At 39.6% G+C, this 24,658-nt stretch overlaps 1 protein-coding gene across 1 annotated transcript; it reads left to right on the top strand.

Moving 5' to 3' along the window:
• Nucleotides 1-5,098: 5,098 nt before the first annotated feature.
• On the top strand, nt 5,099-23,176 carry wbp11.L (WW domain binding protein 11 L homeolog). The gene is given in 12 exon segments (NM_001086495.1): nt 5,099-5,128; nt 6,493-6,606; nt 11,099-11,130; nt 11,906-11,999; nt 14,012-14,208; nt 16,422-16,555; nt 17,915-18,111; nt 18,292-18,462; nt 19,907-20,011; nt 20,217-20,507; nt 20,730-20,903; nt 22,034-23,176. Coding segments are annotated over 11 exon segments (1,887 nt in total). The 5' UTR covers nt 5,099-5,128; nt 6,493-6,542; the 3' UTR covers nt 22,462-23,176.
• Nucleotides 23,177-24,658: the final 1,482 nt, after the last annotated feature.

Below are 24,658 nucleotides of genomic sequence, written 5' to 3'. Positions count from 1 at the left end.
TCATGCTTGTGTTGCTCCCCAACTTATTTTACTTCTGAATGTTGCTCACGGGTTCAAAAGGTTGGGGATCCCTGCTCTATACCTAAACACTACAGTACCATGATAGTGCCTTTTTACAACAGTAGGGACTTGCTTGTGTAGTTACAGAAATAGTTTGTGTTCTATCTGCAATATAAACCTTTTCCTTTGGCACTTTCCTCTTAGCCCATCGCTTACTTCTAGCATGGGATTTCATAACCACTTTAATTATATTAGGTACTAAGAGACGTATTCTACTTGTTTTAATACATCTGCCTTATACTGTAGAAGTGCCAATAATATTAACATGAACCCGTAAAATCAAACAACTATACAACCAAATATTGAGATAGGTTAATCTTTTTTAAAAGACACTTAAAGGGGTTTTTCACCTTTAAATTAACTTTTAGTATAATATAAAGTGTTATTCTGAGACAAATTAGTTTTCATTTTTTTTTATTTGTGGTTTTTGCGTCATTTCGCTTTTTTTTCTGAAGCTCTCCAGTTACAATTTTAGGTTGCTAGAGTCCATATTATCATAACAACCATGCACTAAATTGAATAAGGGGGTTATTTACTAAACTCTGAATGCTAAAATCCTGAAAAATTTGTGATTTAGTTTTGATAAAATCTGACTTTTAAAAAAGCACGAATTTTTCGGAATTTATTAATTCCCGAGGATGTAAAAGCCCGAATTAGAAAATCCGGCATCTCAGACCTGATGAGGTTGCAAATAAGTCAATGGGAGAAGTCCCAATGATTTTTTTGATGTGAGCTGAGTTTCGTGCAATACCCCGAAGTTTTCGGGGAAAAAAGTATAAAAAGTCAGAGTTTTCAGGTGAAAAATCCGAAAAAAAATCGTGATAATCTGATTAGGCTAAACATGTAATAAACAATTTTTAAAATGTACAAGTATTATTTTATATATATATATATATATATTTATATATATTAAAATACTGGCCAGGTGGTAACCCTAGGTCCAACTCTTCCATGAAACAGGAGAAATCCCTGTCACCACCGGTCTTCACCGACGCCCTTTTGGGGCCCCTGCTGTGGAACTCACAGGGAACCTGCACACATCAGAGTTAAGACCAGAGAAAAGAAAAAGATTACTTTTGGTCAATTTCACCCATTGTCTCCTCCTAAATTAGTTTGTGTTCTACCCCTTATTTGTCCAAATAAAATCTAAAAGGATGACTTCATTTCACTTGGTCCTTGTACACACAAGAAACCCTGTCAGCAACGGTCTTCACCGACGCCCTTTTGGGGCCCAGGAACTTTCTGGTGGCGAACTGACAGGGAACCTGCACACATCACAGTAAAGACCAGAGAAAAGAAATAGATTACTTTTGGTCAATTTCACCCATTGTCTCCTCCTATATTAGTTTGTGCTTTACCCCTTGCTTGGCCAAAAAAAAAAATATCTAAAAAGATGACTTCATTTCACTTGGCCCTTGTACACACAAAAACTCTCCTTTTTGGTCAAAGTTGGAGAAGAAAGCTGATGGAAGCAAGTAAGGTTTGCAACCTGGAATAAATGTGTGGGAGCATACACTGACACATTAAAAAACAAATTGAAGATTATGTTTGGTACCCATTAGATTCTCCTAGATTTGCCCATATGTTGTCACCTAAGTGTGAAAAATATTGTCTTAGTCTTCACATAAAACAATGTCTGTTTATGGCTAGCCATGGGTGACAGCCGATGGGGTCCAACTAGGTTTGCCACCTTTTTTGGAAAAAAAATACCGGCCTTCCTGTATATTTAGATTTTTTTCCTATTAATTACATTGGGGTCAAGCATCAGGCCAGTAAAATAGTGGCCAGGTGGCAACCCTAGGTCCAACTCTTCCATGAAACAGGAGAAATCCCTGTCACCACCGGTCTTCACCGACGCCCTTTTGGGGCCCCGGAACTTTCTGCTGCGGAACTGACAGGGAACCTGCACACATCAGAGTTAAGACCAGAGAAAAGAAATAGATTACTTTTGGTCAATTTCACCCATTGTCTCCTCTTAAATTAGTTTGTGTTCTACCCCTTGTTTGTCCAAAAAAAATCTAAAAGAAAGACTTAATTTCACTTGGTCCTTGTACACACAAGAAACACTTTTCTTTTTGGTCAAACTGGGGGAAAAGGGCTGATGGAAGCAAGTAAGGTTTGCAACCTGGAAAAAATGTGTGGGAGCATACACTGCCACATTAAAAAAACAAACTACAGATTATGTTTGGTACCCATTAGATTCTCCTAAATTTGCCAATATGTTGTCCATAAATTGTGAAAAATATTGTCCTAGTCTTCACATAAAACACTGGACTTCAACTCAAAACAACTGAAAGTCTGTTTATGGCTAACCATGGGTGACAGCCAATAGGGTCTAACTCTTCCATGAAGCAGGAGAAATCCCTGTCAGCAACGGTCTTCACCGACGCCCTTTTGGGGCCCAGGAACTTTCTGCTGTGGAACTGACAGGGAACCTGCACACATCAGAGTTAAGACCAGAGAAAAGAAAAAGATTACTTTTGGTCAATTTCACCCATTGTCTCCTCCTAAATTAGTTTGTGTTCTACCCCTTATTTGTCCAAATAAAATCTAAAAGGATGACTTCATTTCACTTGGTCCTTGTACACACAAGAAACCCTGTCAGCAACGGTCTTCACCGACGCCCTTTTGGGGCCCAGGAACTTTCTGGTGGCGAACTGACAGGGAACCTGCACACATCACAGTAAAGACCAGAGAAAAGAAATAGATTACTTTTGGTCAATTTCACCCATTGTCTCCTCCTATATTAGTTTGTGCTTTACCCCTTGCTTGGCCAAAAAAAAAAAATATCTAAAAAGATGACTTCATTTCACTTGGCCCTTGTACACACAAAAACTCTCCTTTTTGGTCAAAGTTGGAGAAGAAAGCTGATGGAAGCAAGTAAGGTTTGCAACCTGGAATAAATGTGTGGGAGCATACACTGACACATTAAAAAACAAATTGAAGATTATGTTTGGTACCCATTAGATTCTCCTAGATTTGCCCATATGTTGTCACCTAAGTGTGAAAAATATTGTCTTAGTCTTCACATAAAACAATGTCTGTTTATGGCTAGCCATGGGTGACAGCCGATGGGGTCCAACTAGGTTTGCCACCTTTTTTGGAAAAAAAATACCGGCCTTCCTGTATATTTAGATTTTTTTCCTATTAATTACATTGGGGTCAAGCATCAGGCCAGTAAAATAGTGGCCAGGTGGCAACCCTAGGTCCAACTCTTCCATGAAACAGGAGAAATCCCTGTCACCACCGGTCTTCACCGACGCCCTTTTGGGGCCCCGGAACTTTCTGCTGCGGAACTGACAGGGAACCTGCACACATCAGAGTTAAGACCAGAGAAAAGAAATAGATTACTTTTGGTCAATTTCACCCATTGTCTCCTCTTAAATTAGTTTGTGTTCTACCCCTTGTTTGTCCAAAAAAAATCTAAAAGAAAGACTTAATTTCACTTGGTCCTTGTACACACAAGAAACACTTTTCTTTTTGGTCAAACTGGGGGAAAAGGGCTGATGGAAGCAAGTAAGGTTTGCAACCTGGAAAAAATGTGTGGGAGCATACACTGCCACATTAAAAAAACAAACTACAGATTATGTTTGGTACCCATTAGATTCTCCTAAATTTGCCAATATGTTGTCCATAAATTGTGAAAAATATTGTCCTAGTCTTCACATAAAACACTGGACTTCAACTCAAAACAACTGAAAGTCTGTTTATGGCTAACCATGGGTGACAGCCAATAGGGTCTAACTCTTCCATGAAGCAGGAGAAATCCCTGTCAGCAACGGTCTTCACCGACGCCCTTTTGGGGCCCAGGAACTTTCTGCTGTGGAACTGACAGGGAACCTGCACACATCAGAGTTAAGACCAGAGAAAAGAAAAAGATTACTTTTGGTCAATTTCACCCATTGTCTCCTCCTATATTAGTTTGTGTTCTACCCCTTGCTGCACCCAAAAAAAAAAATATATAAAAAGATGACTTAATTTCACTTGGCCCTGATACACACAAAAACTCTCCTTTTTGGTCAGAGTTGATGAAGAGGGCTGATGGAAGCAAGTAAGGTTTGCAACCTGGAATAAATGTGTGGGAGCATACACTGACACATTGAAAAAAACGAAATATTATGTTTGGTACCCATTAGATTCTCCTAAATTTGCCCATATGTTGTCCCTAAATTGTGAAAAATATTGTCCTAGTCTTCACGTAAAACACTGGACCCAAAATAACAATGTCTGTTTATGACTAACCATGGGTGACAGCCAATGGGGTCCAAGTAAGTTTGCCACCTTTTTTGGAAAAAAAATACTGGTCTTCCTGTATATTTAGATTTGTGGTCAAGCATCAGGCCAGTAAAACAGTGGCCAGGTGGCAACCCTAGGTCCAACTCTTCCATGAAACAGGAGAAATCCCTGTCACCACCGGTCTTCACCGACGCCCTTTTGGGGCCCCGGAACTTTCTGCTGCGGAACTGACAGGGAACCTGCACACATCAGAGTTGAGACCAGAGAAAAGAAAAAGATTACTTTTGGTCAATTTCACCCATTGTCTCCTCCTAAATTACTTTGTGTTCTACCCCTTGTTTGTCCAAAAAAAAATCTAAAAAGAAGACTTAATTTCACTTGGTCCTGGGACACACAAAAACTATTTCCTTGTTGGTCAAACAGGAGAAAAAGTCACTGTTGCCTGGTGGCATGTTCTGTTTGAATAACAAATCTCTGTTTCTAGTCAGCCAGAGTTGTAAGCAAAATATATAAATCACTTCAGAACAACAATGGCGGGAAACCCAAAATAAAAGTAAAGTCTTTGTTGATCACTAACAAAACTATAAGGTACGAGCCGAAGAAGGACTTTTTTCTTTCATCACTAACAAAAGTGCAAAGTGCGAGGCGAATATCAAGAGATTGCGATTACGCAATGATGAGCTACGCCGACCCTGGCGTTTACTCCCACCAGGCGGTTACGTTACGCGTCACTGCGCTTACGTGCCGTCGTGACGTCGTAGTCGTCGCGTGACGTCGGGATTTTGTGTAAGAGTGGAGCAAGGAGCTTGCAATTAACAGCTTTGCGGGACAGGTAAGAAGGGAAAAGCGGGTCTGTTAGGCAAGATGCACCCTCGTCGCTTTCATTAAGCCGCAGACGTTGGAAGTGAAGTCTGAACTCCCCCCCTCAGCCCATTTAATGAGACTCTACCTGCAATAAAACTTCTGTGCACTGCACAAAGCTACGTGGGGGATGGGAGGGGGAGAAGATGCAGCAGGCACCATAACTTCCGCCCTCCTTTCCCAATTCTGCAGCTCGCTGACAGCAGGGGTCCCGGAAATCCAATAAGTGCAGCACAGCTGTCCCTCCCCCATAAACCCACAAACTCCCCAGTTCCATTAGTCGACTGTCCCCCCTCCCTGGTGGCGCCCCTCTTAATAACCAATAAGAAAACAACTCAAGTGCAGCCTCAAATGATGAGGGATACATTATTTATCCTATAGACTTCACAGCACTGAGCAGAGCAAGCCTCACATAAATATATGACATATTTTGGACCTGTATAGTGCATTTACATTAATATAAATAAATAGCTACACATATAAATACATATATATCCTCTGCTTATATTGAATGTGGGAATGGCAGATGGCAGTGCAAAAATTGATCATAATTTACACAACCGTAACCATGGTCACCCTCTTTTAAAGCGGTTGTTATCCTTTTAAAGAATCCAGCAACCTGCTATATCTGACTGTGAGCTGTGCTGCAGAAAATAAAAGGTTAAAGGGATACTGTCATCAGAAAAAATGTTTATATCCGTTAATAGTGCTGCTCCATTTCTCAAAAGTGCAAACACCTTTTTTTATATTTAATTCTGAAATCTGACATGGGACATGACTTATTGCCAGTTTTCCAGCTGCCCCCAGTCATGTGACTTGTGCTCTGATAAACTTCAATCACTCTTTACTGCTGTACTGCAACTTGAAGTGATATCACCCCCTCCCTTTCCCCCCCAGCAGCCTAACAACAGAACAAAGGGGAAGGTAACCAGATAACAGCTCCCTAATACAAGATAACAGCTGCCTGGTAGCTCTATGAACAGCACTCAATAGTAAAATCCAGGTCCCACATTCAGTTACATTGAGTAGGAGAAACAACAGCCTGTCAGAAAGCAGTTCCATCCTAAAGTGCTGGCTCTTTCTGAAAGCACACGACCAGGCAAAATGACCTGAGATGCGCCTACACACCAATATTATAACTTGAAAAAAATACGCTTGCAGATTCAGGAATAAACGTTTATATTGTAGAGTGAATTATTTGCAGTGTAAACAGTGAAATAAAAACTACACCATAAAAATCATGACAGAATCCCTTTAATACATGCTATTTGTTATGTTTAAAAGACTGTTCAAGTTGACATATGCAATAATCATATATACCGTTTGTATTTTTAGATTACTACTTTTTTTTCTGATATTGGTGGAGAGAGGACATCGGCCGCAAAATGGGGCGGCGATCCACTTCGTCCACCAAGAGTGGGAAATTCATGAATCCCACAGACCAAGCCCGTAAGTACAATGACAAATGTCCAAAGATCTGGATGTTTGACAATGGTCATCTAAAGATCAGAGAGCAGGGTGCTCCAATGAAATAAAAATCAAAATGCATTCAGAAAATAGCCCATAAGGGCTTAAGGGGAGGCTTTCAGGTGCCCCCCTACAGTGAGCACCCACATACCCTTAAGGATATACTGGTGTGCCTTCCCCATACTCTTGTACTGTAAGTCTGAAAAACATCATTTTACCAATGAGGTGAATTGTGGGTTTTTTTCTAAAATGTTTTTTTTCTAAAATGTTTTTTACTCTGCCCTTGTAAAGTGAAATTTAAAGGGGGTAGCTTTTTTGAAAGCAAATAATTTTTTAAAGAAGTGTGTAAACTCCATTGCCTTTGCTATCAGAAAACTATATTTAAGATAGCAGCATGTTCTTTATTCCCTTGTTTTTTTTTAAATTAACATCCAAGGACAGTTATGTGCACCTTTCCCCATGTAGTGCACTTAAAATTTGTTGAGCCAGGTTGCGGTAAAGGGGAAGTTCTCCTTCTAATTAGCTTTTGGAATGATAAAGTTGGACCAATTTCAAACAAAGTTTACTTTTATTTTTAATGATTCATTTTCTTATCCTTATTTTTATTGATTTAGTGTTTAGAGTTCATAGCGGATACCTGCTTGCTAGCAACGTTATGTAGGAAAGGCTCATCACTTTCATTTTTTTCCTGATTACTGTGTACAGCTAGCTTATGCCTAAAATGCTTCTAGGACTGTACTTCATTGTACGTATTGTCAGTCATACCAAGAGCTGTACATAGTTACATAGTTACATAGTTAAATTGGGTTGAAAAAAGACAAAGTCCATTAAGTTCAACCCCTCCAAATGAAAACCCAGCATCCATACACACCCCTCCCTACTTTTAATTAAAATTCTATATACCCATACCTATACTAACTTTGATACTATGTCTGTCCAAAAAATCATCCAAGCCATTGTTAAAGGCATTAACTGAATCAGCCATCAAACATCACCCGGCAGTGCATTCCACAACCTCACTGTCCTGACTGTGAAGAACCCCCTACGTTGCTTCAAATGAAAGTTCTTTTCTTCTAGTCTAAAGGGTGGCCTCTGGTTACGGTGATCCTCTTTATGGGTAAAAAGGTCCCCTGCCATTTGTCTTTAATGTCCTCTAATGTACTTGTAAAGTATAATCATGTCCCCTCGCAAGCGCCTTTTTTCCAGAGAAAACAACCCCAACCTTGACAGTCTACCCTCACAATTTAAGTCCTCCGTCCCTCTAACCAATTTAGTTGCACTTAGTCTCTGCACTCTCTCCAGCTCATTTATATCCCTCTTAAGGACTGGAGTCCAAAACTGAACTGCATACTCCAGGTGAGGCCTTACCAGGGACCTATAAAGAGGCATAATTATGTTTTCATCCCTTGAGTTAATGCCCTTTTTTATGCAAGACAGAACTTTATTTGCTTTAGTAGCCACAGAATGACACTGCCCAGAATTAGACAACGTGTTATCTACAAAAACCCCTAGATCCTTCTCATTTAAGGAAACTCCCAACACACTGCCATTTAGTGTATAACTTGCATTTATATTATTTTGCCAAAGTGCATAACCTTGCATTTATCAACATTGAACCTCATTTTCCAGTTTGCTGCCCAGTTTTCCAGTTTAGACAAATCACTTTGCAAAGTGGCAGCATCCTGCATGGAACCTATAGTTCTGCACAATTTAGTATCATCTGCAAAAATAGAAACAGTACTTTCAATGCCCACCTCCAGGTCATTAATAAACAAGTTGAAAAGCAAGGGACCTAGTACAGAGCCCTGCAGTACTCCACTAACAACACTGGTCCAATTAGAAAATGTTCCATTTACCACCACTCTTTGTAGTCTATCTTTTAGCCAGTTCTCTATCCAGGTACAAATACTATGTTCCAGTCCAACATTCCTTAATTTAACCAGTAACCTTTTGTGTAGCACTGTATTAAATGCTTTAGCAAAGTCTAAGTAAATCACATCCACTGCCATCCCAGAATCGAGGTCTCTACTTACATTCTCGTAAAAAGAAATTAAGTTAGTCTGGCAAGATCTATTACGCATAAAACCATGCTGGCACAAACTCATAGTATTATGATTTGCTATGAAGTCCAGTATCTTATCCTTTATTAACCCTTCGAAAAGCTTTCCTACCACTGACGTCAGACTAACTGGCCTATAGTTTTGAGGCTGAGAACGGGATCCTTTTTTGAATAGAGGCACCACATTAGCAATTCGCCAGTCTCTCTGCACTATGCCAGATCTCAATGAATCCTGAAAAATTAAGTAAAGAGGTTTGGCAATCACAGAGCTAAGCTCGCTAATTACCCTGGGATGAATACCATCTGGCCCTGGACCTTTGTTAATCTTAACATGTTCAAGTCTCTTTTGAATTTCTTCATGTGTGAACCATGCATCATTGTAGTTGTATTACTAGAATTGGGACTGTTAAGAAGCAAACCTTCACTTACTGGTTCCTCATTTGTGTAGACAGATGAAAAATATGAGTTCAGAATCTGCGCTTTTATTTTGTTTTCATCAACCAGCTGACCCCCCTCTGATAGTAAGGGTCCCACCCCTTCCTGCTTCATTTTTTTACTATTAACATATTTAAAAAATAATTTTGGATTTTTTTTTACTGCTTGCTGCAATATCCTTTTCTATAGCAATTTTAGCTTGCCTTATAGCTTCTTTGCTATAGTACTTGCCTGTATGGGATTTGGTTTCAGTAAAATTGAGAATTGGTCTATATCAGTGGTTCTCAACCTTCCTAATGCCGCGACCCTTTAATACAGTTCCTCGTGTTATGGTGACCCCAATCATAAAATTATTTTTGTTACTACTTCATAACTGTAATTTTGCAGTAGCTGCTCTCTACACATGTGCGACTGGTCCGCAAGTATATTATGGGGACGATCCTGCCACATACACCTGTATTTGTCGTCACGCCGGGTACTCGTATGTGGGTGCAGAGCCGAGCCAAGGTAGTTTGGCACCCTATGCAAAGGCTTCAATCAGCACCCTCCGTTCTGTAAGACCATTTCCAGTCAAAATATTGCCCCCAATCTGTACCTGTGTCACCCAGCAACCAAAATATTACCCCCAAATCTGTACCTGTGCCAGATAGCCAAAATATTGCCCCCAAATCTTTACAGGTGCTAGCAATACCCAAAATATTGCCCCCAAATCTGTACCTGTTGTGCCAGAATATTGCCCCCAAGTCTGTACCCGTTGTGCCAAGTGCCAGCATATTGCCCCCCAAGTCTGCACCTCTTGTGCCAACAATGCATTGCCCTTAAGTCTAAGCAGCAGCACCAAAAATATTGCCCAGATCTGACTGTACCTCTTTGCTCAGTGCTGACTATTCTCCAACAACACCAGAGCCAGTTTCAGAACAAAGAATTGCACCGCCTGGCTGAGCTGGCTCTCTTCAATGTGCACACCAACGCACCATGCCAGTACAGCGCTCTATGCAGAGTGACGTCCCCATGCACCGCTTCATACAGCACATGTGCATCCGGACCGCTTCATTGGAGAACTGTCTTTACGAACTGGAGGGAGAGATCCAGAGAGGCGCAATCAGACCCAAGGGAAGGGGGGAGCAGAGCGGAACTCTGCTGGAGCATGGGAGATCCTTCAAACATAAAGAAATTAAAAAAAATTCTTTCCTTTTAAAAATGCGCCCCCCTATGACTGTGCCCTAGGCGGGCGCCTACTCTGGCGACCCCTGTGAAAGTGTCATTCGACCCCCAAAGGGGTCTCGACCCACAGGTCGAGTACTGCTGGTCTATATACTTTTGCAAAGCATAGAAACACAATAAATGCAAATGGAATTGTTAATCAAAATTTGTAATTTGTATCCTTCTTTACATATTCACTGCTGTCTGGTCAGCTATAATAACTACATGTATATAATACATAAGAGCCATGAATACGCTGTAAATTTTATCCTTTTAAACTGTGCTTAGTGATGTCATCGGTTATAATTGGAGCTTAGTGATGTAATTTCTTTCACATGACTCGCCGAAACTTGTGTATTATAATAAATAAAGTACCCCCTGTTGCAAAATATGAGGATATTCCATTAACTGTATAAAATGTATATGGTCATGAAACTCCTGGGTAACTTAGAATATCCTTATATTTTACAAGAGGGAGTACTTGATTCACTATATAATACACACGAGCCATGAATATCTTCTAAATGATATCCTTATAAATGGTGCTTAGTGATGTCATCGGCTATAATCAGAGCTTAGTGTTGTCATTTCTGTCACATAACTAAATAAACTAAATAAATAACTAAATAAACTACCACCTGTTGTGAAATATGAGGATATTAGAAGTCACCTCTGTAACTTATAATATCCTTATATTTTAGAATAGGGGGTACTTTATTCACTATATAAATTCTCAAGTGTCTGTTTTAAGCACCTTATTTATTATTTTTTTTGCAGGGAAGGAGGCGAGGAAGCGGGAACTGAAAAAAGTAGGTGATTCTATAAGTACAGTAAAGCATGTTCTACTGTATTTCAGTTTTATATATCTAATTGATTGTAACAGCAATTCTGTTTCCAGTTTAATAAATTTCAAATGGGAGATATAACAACAAAAACTACAATGCTTTTATGAATAACTGTGGTGTTCAAAAGATCCTGTCTATTACCTCTTCTCATACAAATGAGTCATATATTATCTTTCTTGACAAATGTTGGCAGTGGCAGTTTGGGACCTCTCAAACATACTTGCTTCTCCCTGAGAGCATTGCATTGGTCAAAACTGCTAGTATGCCATGCACAAGTGCCCATTGTGTTCTGGATTTCTTAAAAAGTTCTGGAAGTTCTAATCCATACACAAAGGGGCATATTTATTAACATTGGAGACACACATCACTGGTGATGTTGCCCATAGCCTACAAGTTAGAAAACAAAAGCAGAGATCTGATTGGTTGTTATGGGCAAGATCACCAGTGACTTGTCTCCAATGTTAATAAATAAACACCCCAAAATGAATGCCTGATCAGGTCCTTTGGTGGGGCCAGACATTCTCCATAAAGATACTGGGTCTAATGTAATAACATAGATCCTAAATTGCATTACTGCAGTTAACAATATCAACCAATCAACAGTGAGTTTGATCAGATTGATGTGGGCAAATGTTTTGGTGCAGTTAAGTGTTGTTCTCTACCTCTTCTATATAAATACTAAATTCTGTTCTTGGTAGATAGTTCATTGTGTAATAACCCTTTCTCTACCTTTCTTAAGAACAAGAAGCAAAGGATGATGGTTCGAGCAGCTGTTTTAAAAATGAAAGACCCAAAGCAGATTATCCGGGATATGGAGAAACTTGACGAGATGGGTGAGTAGGAGAGAGAACATCTCAGAGTCTGTTTTCTGAACTTTGGATTTCTTTTTCAAGTCTCCTTACAAAGCAGTGATTACACTCTTCATACAAATGAAGAGTGCCCCCTTAAAAGAGTGAATGGATGGTGGTAGTGTAAGGGTAAGATTTAGTGTATACCAGTTTGATGTTTCGGATTCTCCTGGTACTATAGTAAGGTGTTTCTACTCCAAAACATATTTCAGCAGCATTCCGACACAGTGAAAATATAATTTATTTGTGCAACAAGCTTGATAAAGGGCTGATCAAGCACAAACGTTGCTTCACTTGTTGCACAAATAAATTATATTTTCACTATATCGGAGGGCTGCTGAAATATGTTTTGGAGTATGGACCGGAGCTGAGCAGACAGAGTTACAGTCGGCACCCGACACGACAAAAAGCAGTGAGGTGATTGCGTAGCACTACTTTGTGTGTTTGTGAATAGTAAGGTGTTGTAATTGTGCAGGTGATTTAATAATATTTACGTGCTATAAAAAAAAGCAGCAGTAACCTTTTAGGTTAGTTTTGCCAAACCCATAATCCTTCGGTTGTTGTGTAATAAAAAAATTCCCACACACGTTGAAGGCAATACTTTGAGCCCCAAGGCCACTAATGATGACCCCAATTCCATGGGTGTTTTAGGTCAACTCTGTGTTTTCTTATGTATTCCCTTTCCATGTTTGCTTGTCCAGTGCTTTTAGACCAGTTGTGTTTGTGTTGAAGCGGACGATAATCACAGTCATTCACAAAGTGGTACCTGTATCAGATAGGTCAAAAATGTGAAATTAAAGCATCACTGAACAGATGGTTCCCGTTTATTTCTGTTTGATGCACCGTGGCAGTTGTGTGTGTAGCGAACATACGCTTGGAATATGAAAGCCCTCCAAATTACGTGCTTTGAAAATAATTGTCCTTCCCATTTCTTGCTCAAGAGCAGGGATCCCCAACATTTTCTACCTGTGAGCAACAATCGGATGTAAAGCGTTGGGGAGCCACACAAGCATGAATAATGTTCCTGAAGTACCAAATAAGTGCTGTGATTGACCATTTAGTAGCCTCCATGAAGACTGGCAGTCTACAGGGGCGTCTGTTTGGCAGTACACCTGGTTTTAATGCAACCAAAACTTGCCTCCAAGCCTGAAATTCAAAAATAAGCACCTGCTTTGAGGCTGTGGGGAGCAACATCCAAGGGATCGGAGAGCAACATGTTGCTCACAAGCTACTTGTTGGGGATCACTGATCAAGAGTGTTTTGGCTCCATTAACCTATTAAATGTGTACTACCATTTTAATTAGCCAGGAAAGCAATAGGGGAATGGGTTAATAAAGCCAAAACATTCTTGAGCAAGAAGGACTTTTTTTTTTTTTTTTTTTTCAAAGCCCTTAATTTGAAGGGGTTTCATGTACAAAGTACACATTTAAGTAAACTTTTTCCAGCTTCATATTTGGATCACGGATGTCAGCAGCCAAAAACGATTGCTCTGTGAGGCTGCAATTGTATTGCAAAGCAAGGCTTTGTGTATGAAGCCAGTTAAGACGCAAAGATCGGACTTCTCCATCTCCCGACCTGCCACTAACCTTCAGTTTAAATAAAGTAGTAAAAGAACAGATCAGCTGATGTTCTGCCCCTGACAGCAATCGTACAAAAGTTTATGTCCGACAAATCTAGTGACAGTCTCCCACTGAAAATCGTCCGATCTGCAATACATGCAGAGATATTATCAGCAGCCGACAGAAATCTTTTAACCTGTCCGATCTACTAAACGACTGATCTCCGTGGGATGAAAAATGGCGGGACTCTCCACACACAATCTGAAAAACGTACGATTCTAGGATTCGTACGATCAGATCTTTGCGTCTGTGGCCAGCTTTCGTCGAGACACTGAAGAAGACTACCTGAAAATGCTACACTAATTCTACAAGCATGGTAACGTTGCAGAGTTGTTGGGGTTTGACAATCAAAATTATATCCAGTGTTTTTTCCTGCAGAGTTCAATCCTGTTCAGCAACCCCAGCTCAATGAAAAAGTCCTGAAAGATAAACGTAAGAAACTCAAAGAGACATTTGAACGAATTCTCCATCTGTATGAGAAGGAGAACCCTGAAACGTACAAGGAGTTGCGCAAAGTAGAAATTGATTATGAGCACAAGCGATCTCAACTCAGCCAGTATTTTGATGCTGTTAAAGTAAGTGTTAAAGGCAGAATAAAATTAGATAGATAGATACTGTAGATAGATAGATAGAAATGTATTTGATGTTGGCATTGTTATACCACCATTTCAAGACTGCTGATAGCAATCCGTCTTTTCAAGTCTTCTGCCATCCATCTATGTTTCAAAAACAAGACTAATTTTATATTGTATTTTACTTTAAGGTGAACTTCCCCCTTTAATGTTTAGCCTCATGTGATATAGCTAAGGGCTAATTATACACTATAACATAATGGGGGTCATTTATCAACACTGGGCAAATTTGCCCATGGGCTGTAACCCATGACAACCAATCAAATTGCTGCATTCATTGCTCTACTTGCAGCTGGATTTAAATAGCCAATTTACTGATTGGTTGCTATAGGTGACTGCCCTTGGGAAAATGTGCCCAGTGTTGATAAATGAGCCCCAATAAGTTGGATTGAAACTGTTAAGCTCAGGGCTGTGGAGTGGGTACATAAATCCTTTGACCCGACTCCTCGTTTTATGGTACCTCCGACTCCTCTGTTGTTAAAGGAACAGTAACACCAAAAACTGAAAGTGTATCAAAGTAAATAAATGTCTGGCACGTTTGCTCTGCACTGGTAAAAGCTGTGTGTTTGCTTCAGAAAGACTACTATAGTTTATAGAAACAAGCTGCTGTGTAGCCATGGGGGCAGCTTTTCAAGCTGGAGAAAAGACACAGGTTACATAGCACATGACAGATAAGGCGTGTCCAGTACAATGGTGTTTTATCTGTTATTTGTTATGTAACCTGTGCCTTTTTTCTAGCTTGAAGAGCTGCCCTCATAGCTACACAGCAGCTTGTTTATATAAACTACAGCTTTAACCAGCGCATGCTAAAAGTATAGTATTTGTTAATTACTTTAAAACACTTGTTTTTTTGTGTTACTGTTCTTTTCATATACTCATGTAATTTCCATGCTGATTGAAAGAAGTTAAGTACACAACATACTAGGCATTTTATCACAGCCAAAGCTCAAATATATAAAGCACATCCTTTGCGAATTCTAAACCAAAATCAAAGTGAAATTACAGGAAGCAAAAACAATTGTAAAACCTAAAAAACTATATTAATTGAATCTGGCATATAGATGTAGAATAGCTGTTAAATAAAATCCAAAAAATTGCTTCTGCCATATCCTCCTTCATAGAAGCTCTTAACAGTGACATCAAAAATGAAAGCGTTTTTAAGTAATACAAATGTTTTGCCCTGCACTGGTAAAACTGTTGTGTTTGCTTCAGAAACACTACTATAGTTTATATAAATAAGCTGCTGTGTAGCAATGGGGGCAGCCATTCAAAGGAGAAAAGGCTCAGGTTACACAGCAGATAAGCTCTGTAGAATATAATGGTGTTATCTGTTATCTACTATTTAACCTGTGCCATATAGCCATTTTTCAATTTCCGCCATTGCTACACAGCAGCTTGTTTATATGAACTATAGTAGTGTTTCTGAAGCAAACACATCAGTTTTACCAGTGCCGGGCAACAGTACATGATATTTTCATTACTTTAATTAATTAATTAAATTTTTATATTTTGGTGTTACTGTTCCTTTAAATCTGATTTGATTATTTTCAGTGCTTGTATTTAAAGTTATTAGGGGTCTGTATATTTTTGGTGACTCTGATTCCAGATACCCAAAATTGCTTTACATCTCTTATATGTACTCTTTATAGGGCACAATAACGCAGTGTAGGTGTCTATATGTAAGAAACTTTGGTAAGCTACAGAATGCATTAAAAGATGGCCATGAAATGCCTTCAAATTGAAGCCCAGAATACAATTCTTATAGTGTTCTTTTTAGGGATGCGCCGAATCCACTATTTTGGATTTGGCTGAACCCCCAAATCTTTTGCGAAAGATTTGGCTGAATCCTAATTTGAATATGCAAATTAGGAATGGAAAAGGGGAAAAAATTTTTACCTTCTTTGTGGCAAAAAGTCACGCGATTTCCCTCCCTGCCCCTAATTTGTATATGCAAATTAGGGTTCGGGCAGGCAGAAGGATTCGGCCGAATCCTGCTGAAAAAGGCCGAATCCTGGATTCGGTGCATCCCTAGTTCTTTTGGGTTTCCCAGAAACATTTCTCACTTGCTGGAGACAAATGTTTCAACCCTGGTTGCGTATTAAGTTTGCTGCATATGCTGATTTACTCTAATAATAAGCTGATATTTCTTTGTTTAGAATGCTCAACATGTGGAGGTGGAAAGTATTCCACTGCCAGATCTGCCCCACGCACCCTCCAATATTCTCATTCAGGACATCCCACTGCCAGGAGCTCAGCCGCCCTCTATTCTTAAGAAGACCTCTGCCTATGGGTAGGAACACTTTAATAAGATTTTATATACAAAAAGAAATGGGAGTAGAAAACTAGCAGAAACACAACAGAGGGGGGCAGAATAAGGGGCAGGAGAATGAGAATAAAAAAACATTGGTGAACTGGCGGAAGAAATAGAACAAGAAAAGAACAAGAGTGGAATCCCAGTTGTGTCCTCATAAATATAGTGGTGTGGTGTGTCTGCTCACTCTTCTCTGCTCACTAACTTCACTTTCTTCAAATAATTATTGTAAAATGCAAGATTTTATGAGTGCACTTTGAGCAATTTCTATGAAGGATTCAAGTCTGCATCACTACATATAGGGGCCTATTTATCATGCTGTGTAAAAACTGGAGAGAAGCTGTGATGTTGCCCAGAGCAACCAATCCGCAATTAGATTTCAACAGTTGGAAAACAAAAGCAAAGATCTGATTGGTTGCTATGAGCAACATCACCGGAAGTGTTTCACTGCGCTTTTTACACAGCATGATCCCTAAATGTAGTAAAACAGACTATGTTTGCTCTATCCCCATGCCACTCTTCTATTTGCTTCGCTTTAGTCTGCTGTAAAGATTCTTCTAGGAATCTTCCTTTCTGTATTTAAAGGGCATGTAAAGGCAAAAAAATAAAATCCCTTTTTTACTTTCTATATTGAAAAAGCAACCTATCTACAATATACTTTAATTAAAAAATGTGTACCATTTTTATAAGAAACCTGACTGTATGCAGTGAAATTCTCCCTTCATTTACTGCTGTGGATAGGAATTGTCAGACGGTCCCTAACTGCTGAGCAGGGAAACAATCATACTTATGAACAGCAGGGGGAGCCCCCGCCTTACTTCCCAGCCATGCAGAACTCAAGCAGATTTGTTTATGACGATCCCTAAGCAGCCCAAACCACACTGAGCATGTGCACAGTCTTAGTCTTGCAAAGATGTTTAACAAAGTTACAAGATGGTGACCCCCTGTAGCCAATTTTGAAAGCATAAATTATTTGTTTGATTAGGCTTGTGGTGCAGTAAGTTCATGTTTATATTTAGTATACAAAATACAGCATTTCTAGCCGTATTCTATTTTAGACTTTCCTTGTCCTTTAATGGAACGAGAGACAACTAGTGGAGTGATTTTATCTGATTAATCTTTCTGCATACAGAATGTTCAGTTGTGTTGTAGGCTGTATTAATTAAGTGCTAGTACTCATTAATTGCTTTAATGCTAGTACTCTAATTGCTTTAATGCTACATTGTGAAGCAAAAAATCCATTTGTACAGTTTCTAACTGCTTTGGTGTTTATTTTTTGTAGTTATTATCCTTTTACATGCAGCATTTATAATCTGCTTTCCATCGTTTTTCTACCAGTCCTCCAGGTAGAGGAGTCTCCATGCCTTTTCCCCCAGGGCATGGAGTTCCACGTTTGCCCCCTGGAAAAAAACCTCCAGGGCCACCTCCTGGACCACCTCCCCCACAAGTTCTACAAATGTATGGGCGCAAGGTTGGCTTTGCTCTGGAAAACATTAGAAGGAGGGATGAGGAGGCAAGGTACAGCCCTGAATCAGGTGAGGTTTGGTGTTTGACTATTCATAGTATAAAGTATCTAAAGAAAATTTTGTTTTGGATTTAGCAGGTATGTTTTAGAGAGATTCCCCTATCTATTGTGTATTATTAAACCAGTTTTTTTGTTGTATAGCTCATTTTTCAGGTATCATTACTTTTCTTTGGTTCTTTTAACAATATAGGGCAAAGAGGCCATCATGACGGATCTAGCTCAAGCGAAGATGAGGGCTATCCAATTGAGATGGAGCAGGATAAAGATGAAGAAGGCAGCACTGATGATGAGAGTGACAGTAACCAATCTGATGGTAGAGACAGCGAGGAAGAAGAATATGCTCCGGAGGAAGAGAGAAAGGGTAGTTACATAGTTAAATCAGATTGAAAAAAGAAGAAGTCCATCAAGTTCAACACCTCCAAATGAAAACCCAGCATCCATACACACACCCCTCCATACCTTCACATAAATTATATATACCTATATCTAAACTATAAAGTTTAGTATCACAATAGCCTTTAATATTATGTCTGTCCAAGAAATCATCCAAGCCATTCTTAAAGGCATTAACTGAATCAGCATCACAACATCACCCGGCAGTGCATTCCACAACCTCACTGTCCTGACTGTGAAGAACCCCCTACGTTGCTGCAAATGAAAGTTCTTTTCTTCTAGTCTAAAGGGGAGGCCTCTGGTACGGTGATCCACTTTATGGGGAAAAAGGTCCCCTGCCATTTGTCTATAATGTCCTCTAATGTACTTGTAAAGTGTAATCATGTCCCCTCGCAAGCGCCTTTTTTCCAGACAAAACAACCCCAACCTTGACAGTCTACCCTCATAATTTAAGTCTTCCGTCCCTCTAACCAGTTTAGTTGCACTTAGTCCCTACACTCTCTCCAGCTCATTTATATATCCCTCTTAAGGACTGGAGTCCAAAACTGCACTGCATACTCCAGATGAGGCCTTACCAGGGACCTATAAAGAGGCATAATTATGTTTTCATCCCTTGAGTTAATGCCCTTTTATATGCAAGACAGAACTTTATTTGCTTTAGTGGCCACAGAATGACACTGCCCACAATTAGACAACTTATCTACAAAGACCCCTAGATCCTTCTCATTTAAGGAAACTCCCAACACACTGCCATTTAGTGTATAACTTGCATTTATATAATTTTTGCCAAAGTGCATAACCTGCATTTATCAACATTGAACCTCATTTTCCAGTTTGCTGCCCAGTTTCCCAGACATATCACTCTGCAAAGTGGCAGCATCCTGCATGGAACCTATAGTTCTGCACAATTTAGTATCATCTGCAAAAATAGAAACAGTACTTTCAATGCCCATCTCCAGGTCATTAATAAACGAGTTGAAAAGCAAAGGACCTAGTACAGAGCCCTGTGGTACTCCACTAACTATTGTTTTGCTAATCTCAGACTGAAGCATTTTCAAAGAAAAGTAAATTAGTACAAAAATTTTGTTAGCTTTTGAGATTTTTACAAATGCTGAATTACCTTATAGAAAAACAAATGCCCATTTGTAGTGAGCTGAAAAAAGTTAATGTTCTTTAAATAGCACTGAAAGCCAAGATAATACATAGTACTTAGCTGATAGCACAATCATTGGCGCCTTTTTATGTTGTGGCGCTCTAAACAGTATTTACAAAAAAAGAGAAGTTTTAAAATGTGTTTTATTTGGTTGACTTGAGTGTCTGAACAATAGGGAGTCAGTATTCATTGATATTTTAGTAGTTACCTTGAGTGTTTATTTTTCCCCGTCACTGTTAACCAAATTCTGCCTCCGCAGGTCACAATGTGAGGTTTGCCGATGCCCCAGAAAAATCTCGCAAAAAGAGAAAGAAGAATGTCAAGGATCTGACTCCGCTGCAGGCAATGATGTTGCGCATGGCTGGTACGTTTTACAAAAGCAAATACGATCCTGTCTCTCCTCACAGTGTCACTGGCTTATTTCTACACGCATGTGTGAGTTTAAGTCTACAAATGATAAAGTAAGGTGGGGCATTTTTTTTCCTAAAAGAAGAACCTGCTTCAACTGCTTTCTTGCACTTCTTTGGGAGTTAAATAATGTGCTGATTAGTGTTTTTTATTTCTTGCAGGCCAGGAGTTAGCAGAAGAAGAGGAAGATCATGATGCAGAAGAATACTCAAGCTCATCATCCTCTGAAGACAATTCAGACTCAGAAGAGACTCCGCGTCCTGAAGATGCTGAAAGCACTGAAAATAGCACTTCAGCACCAATGACTGTTCCCCCACCTGTTACTGTACCACCACCTCCACTGTCCATGCCACCTACTATGATGACAGGACCTCCGCCACTTGGTCCTCCTCCAGTTCCACCCCACAGGCCACCTGGACCACCATCTGGAATGCCTCCAGGTCCACCTCCAGGTAATGGAACCAAGGACCATAAAAGTGTGTAATTAAGGAAATCTTAGACTTATTTTTTGTGTCCTCTACATGTTATTAAAGTTAGTGCAACATTTTACACATAGGGCTGAGTTGCAGTTAGCAGTGTGCAAGGGACTTGTCAGACTTTTCTAATTTTCAGAGCATAAAAACTTCTTGGAGATATATTTCAGAAAAATATTTCTAAAACGTGTTCTCTATTAGGTGCTCCTCCATTCCTAAGGCCTCCTGGACTTCGGGGCCCACCACCACGTCTGCTACCGCCTGGACCACCCCCTGGCCGTCCACCTGGCCCTCCTCCAGGTCCTCCACCAGGTTTGCCCCCAGGACCACCTCCTCGAGGACCCCCTCCTCGTCTACCTCCACCGGCACCTCCAGGTTAAATTCATATATTTTGTTATTCATTTCTAAATGTTCTGGAACATGTAGGGGCACATTTATCAAGTGTCGAATATCGAGGGTTAATAAACCCTCGAATTCGACCCTCGAATTTAAATCCTTCGATATCGAATTCGAAGGATTTAGCACAAATCCTTTGATCGATCGAAGTAAAAATTGTTCGATCGAATGATAAAATCCTTTGAATTGAACGATTCGAACGATTCGAACGATTTTTATCGATTGATCGAAGGATCTTTCTTCGATCAAAAAAAGGTTAGGAAAGTGCTGGGGAAGGTTCCCATAGGCTAACATTGTACCTTGGTAGGTTTAAACTGTCGAAGTATGTAGGCGAAGTATTTTTTTAAAGAGATAGTACTTCGACTATCGAATAGTCGAACGATTTTTAGTTCGAATCGTTCGAGTTGAAGGTCGTAGTAGCCTATTCGATGGTCGAAATACCCAAAAAAATACTTTGAAATTCGAAGCTCGAGCTTAGTAAATGTGTCCAATAGTGTAAGGATTAAATTGCCAATTAAACTACAGTCTTGTTTATAGCCAATTATAGGTTTCACAGTTGCCTGCAGGGAAACCTTCATAGATATCCTTTCACATCAGGCTTTTTCTCACACTACTATCTGCCCGGTCATTCACCACTGAAAGGAAAAGCATCTGCTCACTTACTGATCCATGTTTTGTTAACAAAAGTGTCAGGATAATATACAGATGTCAGGAGCCTATGTGCTTGGTAACCTTTGAGGACAGGCAGCAAAAAAAAAAAAAAGCGAAATTCCATGAAACAGGCTAGGTTGTGGTCAAACAAGGAGATTAGCAGAAACAGGAACACTAGGTACTATATAAAGAGAAAATGTTCAGTGGTTTAACACAAAGTGCAGAAAGATGCAGGTATAAAAAGCCACATATTTGGGATATCACCTGGAACTACTAAATGACATGAGTGAGCCAAGGCCTGGGATTGTCACCAGTATTAGTTACAAGTCTGATCCCACACTGCCTTCTATTGCACAATCACAAAGAATGAGTCAAAAAAGAACCCTGTTAAATTAAGTTTACTCCTTTGAACACAAATAATTGTGTGCTGTGTCTATTTTGATTTTTAATTTCTGTAGGTATGCCTCCGCCTCCCCGTCCAATGATGCGTCCTCCATTGGGACCCCCTCCAGGCACTGCTCCCCCAGGGCTTTTCCCTCCAGCACCCCTTGCAAACCCAGGGGTGCTGAGTGCCCCTCCAAGCTTAATACAGCGTCCCAAGTCAGACGAAAGTGGAGCCACTATTGAAAAGAAAGCAACGGCCACCATCAGCGCAAAACCACAGATCACGAATCCCAAAGCTGAGGTTACGCGCTTTGTGCCCACTGCACTCCGTGTTCGCAGAGAAAATAAAGGCTCAGTGGCAGCTTCAACGCCGAAGAAACCAGAAGAGGAAGTTGTTAGACCAGTGTCTAAAGCAGGTCCTAAAACTGGAGCACACATTCAAGTGAAGACCAAGGACGATATGTATGAAGCGTTTATGAAAGAAATGGAAGGTCTCCTTTAAACTATTTTCTTCATCAGTCCATCCCGCCATTTTTTGTTTCCATTTTTCTCAGTAAAAACATCAGCAAACATATGACTAGATCCAAGAACCACAAAATAGCGTGCGTTAAATCTCTTCCTTGCTGTGGTCTGTGTGAATGCAGGTAGACTCCACGAAACCAACTTATCCATATATACTCACTTTCTTTTATCAGTGAATGGTATTTAAGAAGCGAAGTATTTCATGATTGTATAATGTGTACTATATGAAGCCAAATTTTTTTGGGGGGTTTTTGGTGGGTAGGATGTGGATTTTGATTTTTCATACTGTTATTTTCATTAAAGAGGTGGTTCACCTTTAAGTTAACTTTTAATATGTTCTAGAACGGCTAATTCTAAGCAACTTTTCAATTGGCCTTCATTTTTATAGTTTAATTATTTGCTGCCGCCTTCTGACTCTTTCCAGCTTTCAAATGGGGGTCACTGACCCCATCTAAAAGAGAAGTTGCAATTGTTCTTTTTTTCCTTGTGTTTAAAGAACATAATGGAAAACTTGTGACTGGTGTTAACCTGAGCATGCCAGACATTCTGTTAACCAGAGCTGGAGGATCATGACCTGGAGCATGTCAAGATCTTTGGGCAAATTCTAAATTAAATATCATATCCTAAAGTTATTAAACATCACATGCTAATACCAATATGATATTCCTGACAAATAGACCAATCCCAAATCTCAACTGTTTGTTTGCGTGTGTAATTCCTTCATGCTTTTTTTTTTTTTTTTTTTCAAAGCCTAAAGTATTTTAAAATTGAAAATTCTTGTTTTAGGGATTGCTTGCCTGTATCACAGCAGGCTTGGCTCATTGGACAGCAAGTACGAGTTCACTTAGTACCATCTTGTCAGCATCAGAGTAAAAGAGAATTGGGGCATCCTCCCAACTGGGAAGCAGGATGGTCCTCCCTGGTGAATATCCCAAAAATATCAAATTGGGGGGGCAGCGCAATGACCTCTCGGCTTTACCCAAAAAGGAGAATTTCTTAAAGCAATACTGTATATACTCGAGTATAAGCCGAGTTTTTCGGCCCCCAAAATATGCTGAAAAACTCTACCTCGGCTTATACTCGGGTCAAGCGCAAAAACGGTCGCCGGCATTTAAGAATAGTCGATGTGCCTAAGAATAGTCGCCGGCGTCCAAGAATAGTCTCCAAGAATATTCGCCGGCGTCCAAGAATGGTCGCCGGCATCCAAAAACAAGACGCTGGCACCTCCAATGGGAGCAGAAACCCTCAATTTTTTGATTGAAACTTACCAGAAGCTGCTGCATTTCTCACCCTCGGCTTATAATCGAGTCAATAAGCTTTCCCAGTTTTTGGAGGTAAAATTAGGTACCTCGGCTTATACTCGGGACGGCTTATACTCGAATATATAAGGTTTTTGCTTTCTAGCCTCCATATACTAGTAACAGCTTGTATGTTGTACAAAGCACACTGTCTGATTGTGCCTGCTGAATTTGTTTGTCTTATAAGTGTGAGCTTATTGTTTGTACATATTGAGATTATGCAAGAGGCAAGCTCATCACTAGGATCATTACCTGTTGTAATGTCACATAAATACTGTGAAGTTATATCGGGGTAATTAAATTGGACTAAATATCAACATGACATATGTATTTTGGTTTTTTTTTCAATACAGAGAGCCCTTGCTAGAGAGACTTTAATAAATTGGATTTTATTACAAATTGAGATAAATTTATCTCAATATTTTCTGCTATAAACTCCGATCAGGTTTTTTGTACTTACATTACATTACATTTTCCCGAAAATTTGCTTTAAGGGGAAAAAAATCTGGGGTTTTTTCCCGGATTATTTCATCCGATTTTCATAATTTTTTTTTCAATTTGCCCGAAACCTAGCGCACATCAAAAAATCATTGGGACTTCTCCCATTGACTTATATGCAACCTCAATATTTCCAAAAATTCCCACAAGCATGCTGTTATGATAAAAAATAATTATATTAAATCATTTTAAAATATCATAGGCAATCCTAAATGCCAGGTAAGCATGAAACGCGTTTAGACTCCATGTGGGGATTGCTTGATATTTTAAAATGATTTAATACAATTATTTTTTTATCATAACAGCATGCTTGTGGGACTTTTTGGAAATATTAAGGCTATACCTCTATTTGGTCACTAGAGGACTCCAGCATGCAACCAA

This window comes from Xenopus laevis, chromosome 4L, assembly GCF_017654675.1.
Source record: "Xenopus laevis strain J_2021 chromosome 4L, Xenopus_laevis_v10.1, whole genome shotgun sequence".
In the NCBI taxonomy this organism is placed as follows: Eukaryota; Metazoa; Chordata; class Amphibia; order Anura; family Pipidae; genus Xenopus; species Xenopus laevis.
The sequence above is the reverse complement of the archived record's forward strand: the minus strand, read 5'-3'. Positions and strand labels throughout refer to the sequence as shown.